The sequence below is a fragment of the Bison bison genome, unplaced genomic scaffold (assembly GCF_000754665.1).
Source record: "Bison bison bison isolate TAMUID 2011002044 unplaced genomic scaffold, Bison_UMD1.0 scf7180017861046, whole genome shotgun sequence".
Lineage (NCBI taxonomy): Eukaryota > Metazoa > Chordata > Mammalia > Artiodactyla > Bovidae > Bison > Bison bison.
The window spans coordinates 1685929-1700997 of NW_011491618.1; the positions used below are offsets into that span (position 1 = coordinate 1685929).

A 15069-nucleotide genomic window follows, 5' to 3' on the forward strand; every position below is an offset into this window, starting at 1 on the left:
CACTCCAGTGTTCTTGCCTGGAGAATCCCAGGGACGGCGGAGCCTGGTGGGCTGCTGTCTATGGGGTCACACAGAGTCGGACACAACTGAAGTGACTTAGCAGCAGCAGCAAACATGTAAAAACTCTCCCTGAAAAAAAAGAAAAGAAAACATTTCCAGTCTATTTTGTTATACCAAAAATGAGGCAAAGAAAATTTCAAGTCATTCTCTTTTATAAATGTAGTTGTAAAAATCTGAAATAAAATATTAGTAATCAGAAGCCAACAATGTATTAAAAAAACTACATTATGATCATATTGGATTTATTGCAGGAATGGGAGAATAGTTTAATGCTAGAAGATCTATTCATACAATTTACACATTTACAGATTAAAGGAAAAAAACATATTCCATTAGGCACAAAAGTATAAGTCAATAACCATTTATGTTTTTTTTTTAATGGTAAGCTGGAAATAGAGGCGGGCTTCCCTAATAGCTCAACTGGTAAAGAATCCACCTGCAATGCAGGAGACCCCAGTTCAATTCCTGGGTTGGGAAGATCCGCTAGAGAAGGGATAGGCTACCTACTCCAGTTTTCTTGGGTTTCCTTTGTGGCTCAACTCATAAAGAATCTGCCTGCAATGCAGAAGACTTGGGTTCGATCCCTGTGTTGGGAAGAGCCCCTGGAGAAGGGAATGGCTACCCACTCCAGTATTCTGGCCTAGAGAATTCTATGGACTGTATAGTCCATGGGGTCACAAAGAGTTGGACACGACTGAGAGGTCTTCACTTCACTTCACTTCAGAAATAGAGGCAAATCTCTTTAAACCAACAAAAAAGTGAAATAATAGGAACATTCCCTATAAAATCGGGAAAGAGACAAGATTGCTCACTATTGCTGCTTTCTTTTTCTTTCAGTCTATATAATTTTATTTATTTAGTTATTTTTGGCTGTGCTGGGTCTTCTTTGCTGTGCAGACTTTTCTCTAGTCATGGCAAGCCAGGGCTACCCGCTGGTTGTGGTGCGGTGGCTTGTTTTGTTGCAAAGCACAGTCTCTAGGGCTCAAGGGCTTCAGCAGTTGCAGCACATGGCATTCTATAGTTGCGGCTCCCAGGCTCTAGAGCATAGGCTCGATGGTTGTGGCACGAGGGCTTAGTTGCTCTGCAGCATGTGGGATCTTCCCAGACCAGGGATCGAACCCGTGTCTCCTGCTTTGCCAGGTGGATTCTCTACCACTGAGCCACCAGGGAAGCCCCTATTGCGGCTTTCAAAATTGTACCCAAGGTCCTGGCTAGATAAGAAAAATAAATGTCCTAGCCTGCAAGACAAGAAGAATAAAAAATGATTAGAAAGGAATAAACAAAACTGTCCTTAGTTACAGTTTTGTCTTTTTCAAAAAAGAAAAGAACACAGTGCTATCTCTGCACTACCACCCATAGAAAGAAAAAGGCATCTTTGGACATTTTTCACTAAGGTGAGGGGAAGTGGGACTTGGAAAGGCTCAGGTAGAGGGCAGAACAGCCTTGGATGAAGAGCAGTGCCTCTGATGACAGGACAAAGTCAAGTTCTGGCCTTGCTACTTACCACTGATGTGACAATGTCCTTCCTGAGCCTCAGTTTGCTTTGTAGAGTAGGGATGTAACAATTGTATCAATAACTACAGAATGAGATTGTTGTGAAAGTTAAATGAAACACTTGTAAAGCACTTAGCATAGTGCCTGACACATAGTAAGTACTCAATAAATGTTAGCTATTATATAATCGTAATTATTTTTAGGCTTTTGGCTTCAGCCTGGTTTTTCTGGCCTTTATTCGTTCATAGGACAAATATTACACAGTATCTACTGTGTTCTGGATTTGGTTCTGAGTTATCTCGGGGTGCACAGACTGTATCAGCAGAGGGTCCTAATCTCTCAGAGCTTAAGGACAAGAAACACTGTGTTAGAGTTGTGAAGGAGCAATGAAGGGGGCCACAACAACTGCTATAAAAAGTACAACACCCAAGGATAGGCACCTGCCTTCTGAGCTCCCAGTGTCTGCAGGCAGACCCCCTCAAGTCCTCAAGCATTCTTCTTCAGGGGCTTCTGAGGAGCGTGGGTTTGTTTGTTCTATCCGTCCCTATGATGGTGGGCAGAAGAAGCTACCCTGAAAACAACCGAATTTTGGCTTCCCATCCCCAGCTTGGCAGCAAACTAGCCTCCGGGTTTTAATGAGCTGCCCCGGGTTAGAAACAGGACGTGACTGTGGCTCGCTCAGAACCCTGAAGATCTTATTAAAGAATCATCTCCCTTGTACTTTGGGCTGAAATGCTCTTTCCAACTGAGGATCAAAGCAAACTTGACAAACGTTCTCTCATTAATCTCCCATCCCCCTGGGGCAGGCGCAGATCAGTAGCTGTTCTCTCCAGCTCTCAAAGGGAGACGCTGATGTGACATCCATGAGGTGTGGCTGGTGGAAAGACCTCCCCAGCAGTCAGAGGCCAAAGCAGAGACCAGGACCCAGGTGTCCTGACTGGGGCCATGCCGGTGTCCCCCTCCCCCTCCCCACCTCCTACCCCACGCCCCCAGCGCTTTCTCCGTAAGAAGGAAAACATCTCATTAGGCAAACAGCCTGCCTCGCTGGCCCTCAGGAGGCGGAGAGGAGAGAACTGCAAAGGTTAGGCGCACTCTGCTGCCAGTGCCCTTTTTAATTTCCTGCTTTGAATGTGACGCTGCTCTGTGGTTCCTCCTCAGCTAATACCCTCTCCACGGGGAGCTGGGACTGGCCTTAAGGCAGCCAGTATAGACTCAGACTGTGGGACCAGGCACCCTCTGCCTTCACTTGCCTGGTCACAGGAGTGAGGTTCCTAGGAATTGCCTGGCAGTCCAGTGGTTAGGACTCTGCTTTCACTGCCAAGGGCTCAGGTTCGATCCCTGGTCAGGGTACTAAGATCCTGCAAGCTGTGTGGTGAAACCGAAAAAAAGTGAAGTTCCCTGGAGGAACTTCACATGCGAGGATAGGAAACAGGCATTCTGAGTGTCGAAAATTAGGTCCAGTCCATTTATCTGAAAGTGTTTGCAGAAGGCATAATGCTAGTTACATGAAAGGGATTATAATTATCATACAAACATAAGGGACCATTACAACAATGTAAGCATGAGAGCGTAGTATATAATGTCATTACGAGGCAGTGTAGCAGGCTCTATGGCCAGACTGCCTGGGTTGGAACCAGGATTCATCACTCACTACCACTGGGATCTTGGGCAAGTTGTTTAACCCTTTCTGTCTCAATTTTGTCCTTGAAAAATGACTGAGAATAGTATCTATGAGGACTTACCTGGCAGTTCAGCAGTTAAGACTCCCTGCTTGCACTGTGAGGTTTCAATCCCCTGGTCTGGAAACAAAGATGCCTCATGCTGCCAGGTGTGGCCCAAAAGTAAAAAACAGATAAATAATAATAATAGTATCTATCTTGTGGGGTCACAACAGGGTCGAAAGGAGATGAAAAGTGTAAGGTGTCTAGAACAGTTCCTGAGTGGACACTTACCTATTATGTTTGTTATTGTGATGGCCTGATGGCTGAGACAGGAATAGAATTAATTAAACTCAGAAAGATAATCATTGGTTGACATCTCTGTTCTGTGTGGGGAAGAAGTTGGGAAGTTTAGGGGTGAAGGACAAGCGTTTGAAGTCAACTCGGTTCTGCCTCATCCCCCAAGGAAAACATGAGTTGTTGGCCGGAGTATTAGGCGAAATCCCACGTTTCTTTGCTGCATGACCTTGGTAATGGTGACCCGTTGGCAGAACCTACTCTTTCCTAGGAAAGCATTCATCTATTCCTATCCCCTCAACCTCGAACAGCTCCCCCCTGCCCCCACCACCTTTTCTTATCCCTGTTAATATATTCCTAGACTTGAGCTGGACTTTTCCAGGAATATCTGTAATTCCTGCATTCCAGAAATTCCATCTTTACCCTTGGTAGGCTGGCTTGAAGGAGAAATGAAAAAAGCACACAGGAAGGTCTGAGGGGAATTCAAGAGGGAATGCATAAATAAGCTTTTGGAATGACTACCAGGCAACATTAGGAAATCTATCCATGTCACCCTGTACAGGCACAGAGAAAGGAGAAACACCGTGTGATCATCTTAGCAAGTGCCAAAAAAGCATTCGATAGAATTTAGCACCCATTCCTAATGGGTAGTGGAGGGTGGGGAACTAAATATAGACGAGCTAAAAATAGAAAGTAACTGTCATTATTTGCAAACTTATCATCATTTAATTGAAAAACCTAAGAGAATCAATGACAATCTAATAGAACTCATAAGGGAGTTCAACAAGGTGGCCAGATACAAGATCCGCATATACGAGATCCGCATACAGAAATCGGTAGCTTTCCTACGTTCTGGCAAAACGAATTAGAAAATGTAATTTTTAAAAGAGCCTATTTCCAATATAGCAAAGACTGTACAGTAACTATTTGTAAATCTATCAAGAAATTTACAAAATTTATGTGAGGAAAATAATGAAATTTTACTAAAGATTATAAAGTTGTAAATGATGAAAAGAGATACAATATTCCTATATGGAAGACTTCATATTGTAAAGATGCTAATTCTTGTATTAATCTAGAAATTCAAAATAATCTTAGCAGAATTTTTCATAGAACTTCATAAGCTGACTCTAAAATCATATAAAGATAAGCTGTCCAAGAATGTCCAAGAAAAAGAACAGTAAGGTGGTATAGAACCACAATAATTACAACAGTGAGTTACTGGAAAAGGAAAACAGAATGGAGAATCCAGAAACAAATTCATGTTTACATGAGAATTTAGTTATGTTAAATGTGGCATTTAAATTAGTGGAGAATGAATTCACTGTTTAATAAATGATCTTGAGATAATTGCTTGCCATTTGGAAAGAAAAGATATTTAGAAATATTCTCATACCATTCGCACACACAAAAATAAATTCCATCTGGATAAAGACCTAAATGTAAGAAAGGAAAAGTATTAGAAATATTTTTTTAAAGTGTTTATTACTTTGGGGAAGGACTGTCTTCTTAACTATGACATAAAAATAACAAAAGAAGAGGTTGACGTATTTGACCATTTGAAAACTGGAAATTTCCAGTATGGCCGGAATAGGATATTTCTTCAAGAATGCGTAGTTGGGGTACTTCCCTGGTGGTTCAGTGGCTGAGACTCTGTGTTCCAATGCAGGCGGCTCAGGTTCAATCGCGGGTCAGGGAGCTGGAGCCCACATGCCACTAAATAGTCTGCGTGCCGCAAATAAACATCCCACATGCCAAAATGAAGATGGAAGATCCTGCATGCTGCAGCTAAGACCAGGCGCAGCCAAAAAAATAAATAAAAATTTAAAAAAAGAGTACATGATTGATTTGATGCCAAGAATAATATCAAGTAATTTACCACGCCAACCAAATAAAGGAGAAAAAAGCATATAATCATATCAGGAGATGCTGAAAGAGCATCAGATAAAGTTCTAGATATTCCTGATAACAACTCTGAGTAAAAGTAAGAACAGATGAAATTACTAGTATGATAATGACCTATTTGTCTAAAAGTCGAAAACTAATATCTCTATAAAGCAGTAAAGATCAAGATCCTTTAAGATCAAAAACAAGACAGGGGTGCCTATTTTCATCATTATCATTTAACTCAAGGGAATGCAATAGACAATAAATGAAATATTTAGTATAATCATGGAGAAGAAAGGGTAAAAAAATTATTTTCTGATATACAATTGTGTACTCAGAAAACTCAATAAGCTTTAATAAAAAACAGTTGGAATTAATAAGAGAGTTTGAGGATTGTAGGTAAAAGGCAAATATGTAAAAATCAATCATGTTTTCCCCTACTTGTGTTTACCGCCTGGAAATGGAGATTGGGGAAGGTATTCCATTCATAATAGCAATTAAGTTCATAAAGTACTTGGGAATTATATTAAATAAGAACAATGACATTAAAAAAAAAGAAAATATCTGAATCTACAAAAAATACCTGAACAAATCAAAAGGTAATAGCCATGTTCTTATATGAAAACATCTAATATAAAATAAATATCATATCAGGAGATGCTGATTATTTAATATTAATTAATTAATATTAATTCCAACTGTAATCCCAGCTGGGCTTTTTGAGGGGGAATTGGTTCTGAAATGGAGATGGAATTGATAAAGATAATTCTTAAAGTCAAATAGGAAAAAAATGATTGAAAATAGCCAAGAAAATCATGAAAAAGTAAGCTGGGGGTAGGGTTAGGTGTGGCCTTGCTAGAAAGAAGCAACTGTGGGCACTTCCCTGGTGGTCAGCGGTTCAGACTCCATGTTCCTATTGTGGGTGGCTGGGTTTGACCCCATGTCACAACCGAGACCCACTGTGGTCAAATAAATGAATAAAAAAAATTTTTTTTAAGGAATGGTGTTCCTTTTAAAAGGAACTATTGTGTTGGCATAGGAATAGACAGATTAGTGGAACATAATAGAAAGCCCACCTATACAGTCACCTGGATATGGCAAAGGTGGTATTTCAAGAGAAAAAGAGATGTGCTGTGCTGTTAGTCGCTCAGTCATGTCTGACTCTTTGTGACACCATAGACTGCAGCCCTCCAGACTCCTCTGTCCATGGAAATTCTTCAGGCAAGAATACTGGAGTTACTACACCCTTCTCCAGGGGATCTTCCCAACCCAGGGATTGAACCCAGGTCTCCCACTTTGCAAACGGATTCTTTACCATCTGAGCCACCAGGGAAGCCCAGAAATACTGGAGTAGGTAGCCTATCCCTTCTCCAGGGGATCTTTCCTACCCAGAAGTCAAACTGGGGTCTCCTGCATTGCAGGCAGATTCTTTACCAGCTGAGCTACCAGGGAAGAAGAAAGATATTTGTTAGTAATTGGTGCTGGCATCAATAATTTTATTCTCTCGAGGTGTAAAACGGAGATGAGCTGTAGAGGAGGTGCGAGAAGGCCCCTGAATACTAGACTGAGGAATACCCGGTCAGGCCTGAGTGAGATTGGGCCTCATCTCCATCGCCTCTGTGCCCAGGTGTTGCCATGGTGATGGCGGTGGAGGACAGCATGTTGCGGGTCGTGGTGCGGCTGCGGCCCCCCACTCCGAAGGAGCTGGAGAGTCAGCGGCGGCCTGTGGTTCAGGTGGTAGACGAGCGTGTGCTGGTGTTCGACCCTGAGGAGCCCGATGGGGGCTTCCTTGGCCTGAAATGGGGCAGCGCCCAAGATGGCCCCAGGAAGAAGGGCAAAGACCTGACGTTTGTCTTTGACCGGGTCTTCGGTGAGACGGCCACCCAGCAGGATGTGTTCCAGCACACCACCCACGGCATCCTGGACAGCTTCCTCCAGGGCTACAACTGCTCAGGTGAGCCCGCCTGCCCCTCCGCTGGGCACCAGATGAGGAAGGCTCTGGCCCTGCCTTCTCTGTGGGCCCCTCACTCAGCCTTCTCTGGTGTGGGGGCCACTCTGCTGGGCCCTGGGGTACAATAGGTCAGACAGAGAGGGTTCCTGCCCTCTGGATGCTTACAGTCTAGAGCAGGGAGAAGACACGTCGCAAAATCACACCTGCAAGTGTGTGCTTATCAGCTGAGCTACGTGAAGTGAGGGAAAGAACTGTGGGCTTTCCATAGAGGAAGCTACCCAGGCTGCAGAAGGTGCCCCGAGGAAGGGACGAGCTTCCACCCGTGGTGGAGACCCCTCTGCCTTCAAGTCCACAGGCCTACAGGGGGACCAGGAAAGGACATGGAGAACTCGACAGCTGGGAACGTGGGGGCTGTGGGTGGGTGGGAGCAGTGCAACCATGCATGCGAAAGGAAGCAAAGGGGTTTGGAGGAGGAGAGGGGCTGACCGGATGAAAATGCCCTGGGGGAGCCCTGTCACCACCCTCCTCCCTACTCTGTCCTCTCTAGTGTTTGCCTATGGGGCCACCGGGGCCGGGAAGACACACACCATGCTGGGAAGAGAGAGGGACCCTGGCATCATGTACCTGACCACCATGGAGCTGTACAGAAGACTTGAGGCCTGCCGGGAGGAGAAGAGATTCGAGGTGCTCATCAGCTACCTGGAGGTACGGCTGTTGGCACCCCAGGATGGGGCAGCCTCCTCCCTCATTCTCACAACCACCTGAAGAGGGAGTGGGGTGGAGCAGGCAGGAGGGGCAGAGAGTAGGAGGAAGTGGGAGGACGGGGGCCCAGAGGGCGGACACAGCTCCAAGAGAGACTGCGTGTGAACTGACCCTAGTCGTCACGTTACGTCATCTCGCAAGGGTCATTCACCAAGCATGTCTTGTCATTTTCTCTGGCCTGGGAATCCCCCAGCCCCCCAGGGGAGAGACTTCCTGACCAGCCTCTCCACCAGACCCCTCCCTGATTCCTTTCTCCTCAGGTGTACAATGAGCAGATCCACGACCTCCTGGAGCCCAAGGGGCCCCTTGCCATCCGTGAGGACCCCGACAAAGGGGTGGTGGTACAAGGACTTTCCTTCCACCAGGTAAGGCTTGGGCTTAGGTGGGACGGGCAGCCCCACTGGTCCTCTGGGATCCCCTCACCAGGCAGTTTGGGGATGTCCTGGATCCTGTCGGGGTGGCAGTGGTGATAGCACGGGGGTGACGTTGGTTCTGAAGAGTGGCCCTTCTGCTAGGGAAAAGTCCTGGTTGGAGAGACCATAGCCCCCTCCCTTCGTGTCTCCTCTGCAGCCAACCTCAGCTGAGCAGCTGCTGGGCATGCTGACCCGGGGGAACCGTAACCGCACACAGCACCCCACTGATGCCAACGCTACGTCCTCCCGCTCCCATGCCATCTTCCAGGTGAGCAGGGGCCACAGGCCAGGACCTGAGTCTGGACTCCTGGTGGCCAGCATCCCCTCACCCCGGCCTTCTGCCCCCAGATCTTCGTGAAGCAGCAGGACCGGATCCCAGGTCTGACTCAGGCCCTTCGTGTGGCCAAGATGAGCCTCATCGACCTGGCAGGCTCAGAGCGGGCGTCCAGCACCCATGCCAAGGGGGAGCGGCTACGGGAGGGAGCCAACATCAACCGCTCACTGCTGGCCCTCATCAACGTCCTCAACGCCCTGGCGGACGCAAAGGTAAAGCCGCACGGAGTCAGGCTCCTCCCCAGGGCAACAACCCACTGCCAAGGACAAGGGTCCCTCCCTCCAGCCCTGGGTCAAAATTCCCTAGTGGTCCAGTGGTTAGAACTCGGTGCTTTCATTGTAGTGGACCAGGTTCAATCCCTAGTTGGAGAACTAAGATCTTGCAAGCCCAGCAGCTTAGTCAGAAAAAACAAAAAAAAACAAAAGCAAAAACAGGGACTTCCCTGGAAGTTTAGTGGCTAAGACTCCATGCTCCCAATGCAGGGGACCTGGGTTCTATCCCTGGTCAGGAAACTAAATCCCGCATGCCACTACCAAGACCCAGTGCAGCCAAATAAATACATTTTTAAATATATATATAGATACAAATATAAATATCCCCCAAAACCCCAAAGCTACCGAGTCCCGGCCTGGGTCTGTCTAGTCTAGACACTCATTCCACGCCCACCCACTGTCCCCAGGGCCGAAAGTCTCACGTGCCATACCGGGACAGCAAGCTGACCCGCCTCCTCAAGGACTGCATTGGGGGCAACTGCCGAACGGTGATGATCGCTGCCGTCAGCCCCTCCAGCCTGACCTACGAGGACACCTACAACACCCTCAAGTATGCCGACCGGGCCAAGGAGATCAAACTCTCGGTGCGTGCCAGCCAGGACGCCAGCCTAGGGTGGGGGTGTAGTGGTGTCGGGGGAGCCCCCAGACTGGGAGGAGGAGGGGACAGGACCCACCGGCTTCCTCCAGTACCTGGAGCGAGCATTCCCGCAAGGCCCAGAGGAGAGGTGACCCAGTCTTCATCCTTCAAATACCACAGCGCTGGGATGGTTGAGGCTAAATTGTCTCAAGAGGAAAGCAACAGAACGGAGTGGCCGAGTGTCAGCCAGTGATCTTTGTCAGATTTGTTTTTAGCAGCAGGCCCTTATTTTGGTAAAACAACATATAGTGCAGATAGAAGCAGAGTTGCCTGGTTTCCCCTGCCTCCCACAGGGAGCCCTGGGGCTCCCGGATCCACTGCTGCAAAGCCCCTGGGCTGGGGAGAGCGTATGGGTCAGGGAGCCCGGGGTCTCGGGGTCAAACGCAAGCTCTCCTCCTGCTGTGTTAGGTGAGCCTCTGGCCTCCCCGTTTCCTCAGTCCTAAGGGTGAGCAGCCGGGGTGTGAGTGAGGTGCCTAGCAGTGTCTGGCCATTGGAAGTAGTTGCCAAAAGCTGCTTTGAATAAACAAACAGATCTCTCCCCTGTGTCCCCACCTCAGCTGAAGAGCAACGTGATCAGCCTGGACTGTCACATCAGCCAGTACGCCACCATCTGCCAGCAGCTCCAGGCTGAGGTGAGGAGCCGCCTGGGGAACTTGACCAGGGGGCAGGGCACTCGGGGGGCAACTCATGGGGGAGGTCGCTCTGCCACCACCCTGCGCTCAGCGGGGGCTCTGAGGGGATGGGCCGCTGTGTTCCAGGTGGCTGCCCTGAGGGAGAAGCTCCGGGTGTATGAGGCAGCAGCCCAGGCCCCACCTCACGACGCTCCACGGTCCCCCAAGCCAGGCACTCCGCATCAACCGTGAGTTCTGTCACCCTGTCCTGCCCCGTCCTTTCCCCAGCCTGTGGAGGGCTAGGACTCCTCGATTCTGTTCTGGCACGTGGGGTTAGGGATTCTCATTCAGTGCCCAGCATTCTGATTGTCACCTAGAATGTTCTGTGCTGGAGGAGTAAATCACACCCCAGTCCATATAAGCAGCATCAGCTATTCACAGGAAGGTGCGTTCAGGGGGTGGGTGTCATTGTTTTCTGGGCTTCCCAGGTTGCACTACTGGTAGAGAACCTGCCTGCCAATGCAGGAGATGTAAGAGAAGCAGGTTCGATCCCTGGGTTGGGACGATCTCCTAGAGGAGGGCATGGCAACCGACTCCAGTATTCCTGCCTGGAGAATCCCATGGACAGAGGAAACTGGCGGGTTACAGTCCCTGGGGTCGCAAAGAGTTAGACATGCCTGAAGTGACTTAACGTGCCCACACGTTACCAGAAAATCCTTGACTCCTTCTTCACCCCCAGCTACTACCTACCTGTTACCTGAGCATCCAACCCCTTACAGACTCTGTACCATCTGAAGCCACAGAGATCCTGCCCCTCCCTGCTTTTCCCACTTGCCCCTGCTTCACACCTCGCAAACCTCTCCTTTCCTCCTTAGCCTCCCCAGCTGCCCCTCACCGTCCCATCTCCCCAGCCAGCCCCGCACCCCAGAGCTCCAGCCAGGGTCAGCAGTCCTTCAAGAGGAGAGCCTGGGGTCAGAGGCCCCAGGGGAGAAGGTCGTGGACGGGAACTCCTCAAATAGGGAGCAGCCCCCAGAGGACAAGGATGAAGGCCCGGCCAAGGAGGTAGGGCTTGGAGCTGGTGGGATATTGGAAGAAAATCCCCTCCCCCAACTCGTGGGTCCCTTCAGTCCTGGCTTCTCTGCTTGGATGGCTTATATCTCAGTCATTGGGAGACTTTCAGATTCTGTGCAGGAAGAACTAGTCAGATCCGGTGTGTCTGAAAGCAGGGAGCCTGTGTGTTACCAGAAAGGGAGGAAGAAGGGAGGACCTAAACTGGGAGAGAAAAGGACCCTACTAGGACCAAATCATTCCAGGAGCTGTCATTCCCACTCGTGGAGGATGGGTGGGTTTCAGGAGCTGTGCAGGTAAAACGAGGGAGGCTGCCCTGGGCTCTCTACCTGTGACACTCTTCCTGTCTAGATTCCAACCCAGGTGCCAGAACAGAACCTCAGACACCCATCGCCCAGGTCCCCTGACCTGACCGTGCAGCCCAAGCCAGTCGTGGACCACCTCCCACCACCAAACCTGGACAGGGACCGTTCTAAGCAGTAGGTATCTTCTTGCTCCTCTCCAGAGTCCAAGGCGGGAGGTGATGGGTTCCAGGCCTCCTGGAAGGAGAAAAGTGAAAGTCGCTCAGCCGTTTCTGACTCTTTGCAACCACACAGACTGTAGCCTGCCAGGCTCCTCTGACCATGGAATTCTCCCTGGAAGGAGTACTGGTGCCAAGCATATCATAGAAGCTCTGTTTGTGTTTTAGTTAAAGAGGCAGGTCTTTATTTTTTTGGCTGCGCTGGGTCTTCATTGCTGCACATGGGCTTTCTCCAGTTGCGGCAAGCAGTGAATATTCTTCATTGCAGAGGCTTCTCTTGTTGTGGCTCATGGGCTGTAGAGAGCAGGCTCAGTACTTGCGGTGCACGGGCTTAGTTGCTCCAAGGCATGTGGGATCTTCCTAGATTAGGGATCAAACCCCGTGTCCCCTGCATTGGCAGACAGATTCTTAACCACCACACCAGGGAAGTCCAAGAGGCAAGTCTTTTGTCATCCAGTTGTCCCATACCTGCCGTCAACAATTTGCTATTATCGCCTACTCTGTTTACATAGCAGCCTCTTTATTACTCTGTAGCTGGCAGTTTGACAAGAGGGAAGCAAAACACCAAATTCCATCCAGACAGCTGGCGAATGCCAAGGTAGGGCAGGGCTGCCTGGGGCTGGAGCTATGCTTTCCAGTCTAAGGGCCAAGCTGCCCGTGCTCAGCCAAGAGAAGTTGGGCGGCCGCTGAGGATGGGACGGCCTTCCTGAGTCAGGTGTTCGTCGTCTGTCTCATTGACAGATTGAGGCTATTTCTCCTCAGAAGTAAATACAAACCCAGAGAGAAATGGCTTTTGGACCATTCTTTCCGTGCTTAATAGAGAGGTGCTGCTAGTATTTTCTTCCTTGGCCCCCAGAACATAAATTCTCTGCCACTTAGCTTTGCTGCTGCCAACCCGACACCTCCCTCCACAGCACGCCTCACGCTAGGCAGTGTATTTAAAGCTTCCGGACAGAAGGGCCTGTTTAATTTTATTTCTTGTTGAGGAGTGTCTGTTCCCGACTCAGCAAAAATGCTGCAGCCTGAATAATCAGTGGCTTATTATCTGCCTCCTGCTGCCGACTCCCCAGGGCCCAGGAGTGGCAGGAATGTACTGGCGGGATGCCCCCGGGCCCCCATGGAACAACCACAGGCTGCCACTGATGACTCAGGGTCTCTTGGCCTGGAGTCCCCCGTTGCGAAGACGGGGGACACCAGGGTTCTCGTTTCTGCTTTGCCTCTGATTTTGTGGTTTCTGAAAAGTGGCTTCAACTTTGGCTACGATTTGGGCATCACGGTCCAGAGCTAATAATGTTGTTTAGTTGCTAAGTTGTGTCTGACTCTTTTGCTCCCCCATGGACTATAGCCCACCAAGCTCTTCTGTCCATGGGATTTCCCAGGCAGGAATACTGGAGTGGATTACCATTTCCCTCTCCAGGAGATCTTCCCGACCCAAGGATTAAACCTGTGTCTCCTACATTAGGGGGCAGGTTCTTTACCACTGAGCCACCAGGGAAACAGAGCTAATAACAGATACTAATAAAAGTGATGGAAGACCCAAAGTATCAGGGGTTGTGGAACATTCTAGATCCGCAGCCCCTGATACTTGGGAATACCCTAACAACCAGATAATCAAAAATAATTTCACTTTGACTTTAGAATTTAGAATCTTAGACTACTGGGACACTGAGTAGATTTTAGATTTTCCAGTTCAGTGGTTTTTCAGAATTTTTTTTAGCAGCAAAGCCCTGTCTTCAAATGAAATCTTATCCTGAGGTCTAATACGTAGAACAGATAAAGCAGAGCTGTTCCATTAAAAATGTCCTCTGATGGGTTTCTTGAAACCTAAATTGAAAACTCGTGATATAGACCAACTCCCCATTTGCCGGGGCTACAGGACGAGAGGGACGGAGTCAGACCTGGGTCATCTGACAGCCAAGTCAGAGCATTTGTCCCTAGATGCCCACTTTTCTCAGTTGTCTTATTTTTGTATAATTTGTGGCTCAGGCAGATATAGAATGAGTTTCTGCAGTGTCCTTTTTAATTTATATCCTGCCTTCTTTCAAAGGGGCCTGGAGGCTGCTTTATAAAATGAGTTTGGGCTCCCTGTGCACACACTGAGGGCAGAGCTCAGAGATGCCCAGGCAGGTAGTGCTACCCAGGGATAAATGATTGGCCATGAATAATCCCCACTGAGATAATTGTGTTTATTCTTTTATCATAGGTGTGCCTCACAGAAAGAAAATTTGCTTTATTAGAATCTAAATTTATAACACCAATAATCACATTATCCTCGTAATTTCCTTTAAATGGCCCCTCAGTGCATGCAAAGTACATGTTAATACACACACACTCTTTCAGGATCCCAATTGTTAAATACAAAGTGCAGGCTGAATGCATTTTTGAGGGTCTCCTCAGAACCAAAGATCAAATGGCCTGTCTTATTTAATCTCCTCTTATCCTAATGAGGTAGATGGCATGATTATTATTATTAGAATATAATAATTAGCTAACCTTACAGTGCTGAGTATGTACCAAGTACTCATTAAACACTTTATATCTAAAATAACCCATTTGGGGACTTCGATGGAGTCCAATGGTTAGGACTCTAAATTTTCACTGCTGAGGGTCCGGGGTTCAATTCCTAGTCAGGGAACTAGGATCCCACAAGCTACCAGGCATGGCCAAAAATTTTAAAAATAACCCATTTCATCTTCCCAGCAATCCTATGAGGTAGCTGCCTGTGTTATCTGCATTTTAGGGATGTGGACACTGAGGGTGCGAGGTGATCCAGGGTCACACAGCTGGGAAGTGTTGGAGCTGGAATTTGAGCTGTTGGTCTGGCTTGAGCCGGCCTCTTCCCTGCGACCTCTCATGGCCCCTGGGAAATGGACTTACTCAAGATCACAGCACTCATAGGTGGCAGAGCTGAGAGGAAACTCAGACGTTCCGAGGCCACCCAGTCCCCTTTCCCCACTTCCCGAGTACCGTCTTTGTCAGGGGACATTTTTAGTGGGTGAAGCCTCCCACCATTACCCACGGTCATCTCCGCCAGCCTTGGTCTTCAGCACAACTGGGAGGGTGATGAGGCTGGCCAGGCGGTCCCGTCAAGGCAGGAGCGGTCCA

General features: G+C 48.4%; 1 protein-coding gene and 1 long non-coding RNA gene across 5 annotated transcripts in view; one reads left to right on the forward strand and one right to left on the reverse strand.

Annotated features, from left to right (window-relative positions):
- Positions 1-15069, forward strand: part of KIF18B (kinesin family member 18B) — a 21860-nt gene that overhangs the window by 2950 nt on the left and 3841 nt on the right. Inside the window, exons 2-11 of one of the 3 annotated variants that reach the window (XM_010832421.1) lie at positions 6906-7350; positions 7895-8052; positions 8370-8474; positions 8680-8790; positions 8871-9068; positions 9536-9712; positions 10323-10397; positions 10524-10624; positions 11252-11438; positions 11796-11923. In XM_010832421.1, the coding sequence (XP_010830723.1) occupies positions 7032-7350; positions 7895-8052; positions 8370-8474; positions 8680-8790; positions 8871-9068; positions 9536-9712; positions 10323-10397; positions 10524-10624; positions 11252-11438; positions 11796-11923 (1559 nt within the window). In that variant the 5' untranslated portion in view covers positions 6906-7031. The remainder of the gene's footprint in view (positions 1-6905; positions 7351-7894; positions 8053-8369; positions 8475-8679; positions 8791-8870; positions 9069-9535; positions 9713-10322; positions 10398-10523; positions 10625-11251; positions 11439-11795; positions 11924-15069) is intronic. The other 2 variants (XM_010832420.1, XM_010832422.1) reach the window with 2 other exon arrangements.
- LOC104982971 lies at positions 99-12216 on the reverse strand. 2 transcript variants are annotated; one of them, XR_824581.1, is made up of 4 exons: positions 11901-12216; positions 3507-3598; positions 3297-3375; positions 99-129 (listed from the first exon to the last, which is right to left on the reverse strand). It is a non-coding gene; the product is annotated as an uncharacterized LOC104982971 (long non-coding RNA). The 2 variants fall into 2 exon arrangements; XR_824580.1 differs by lacking the exon at positions 99-129 and adding an exon at positions 1192-2098.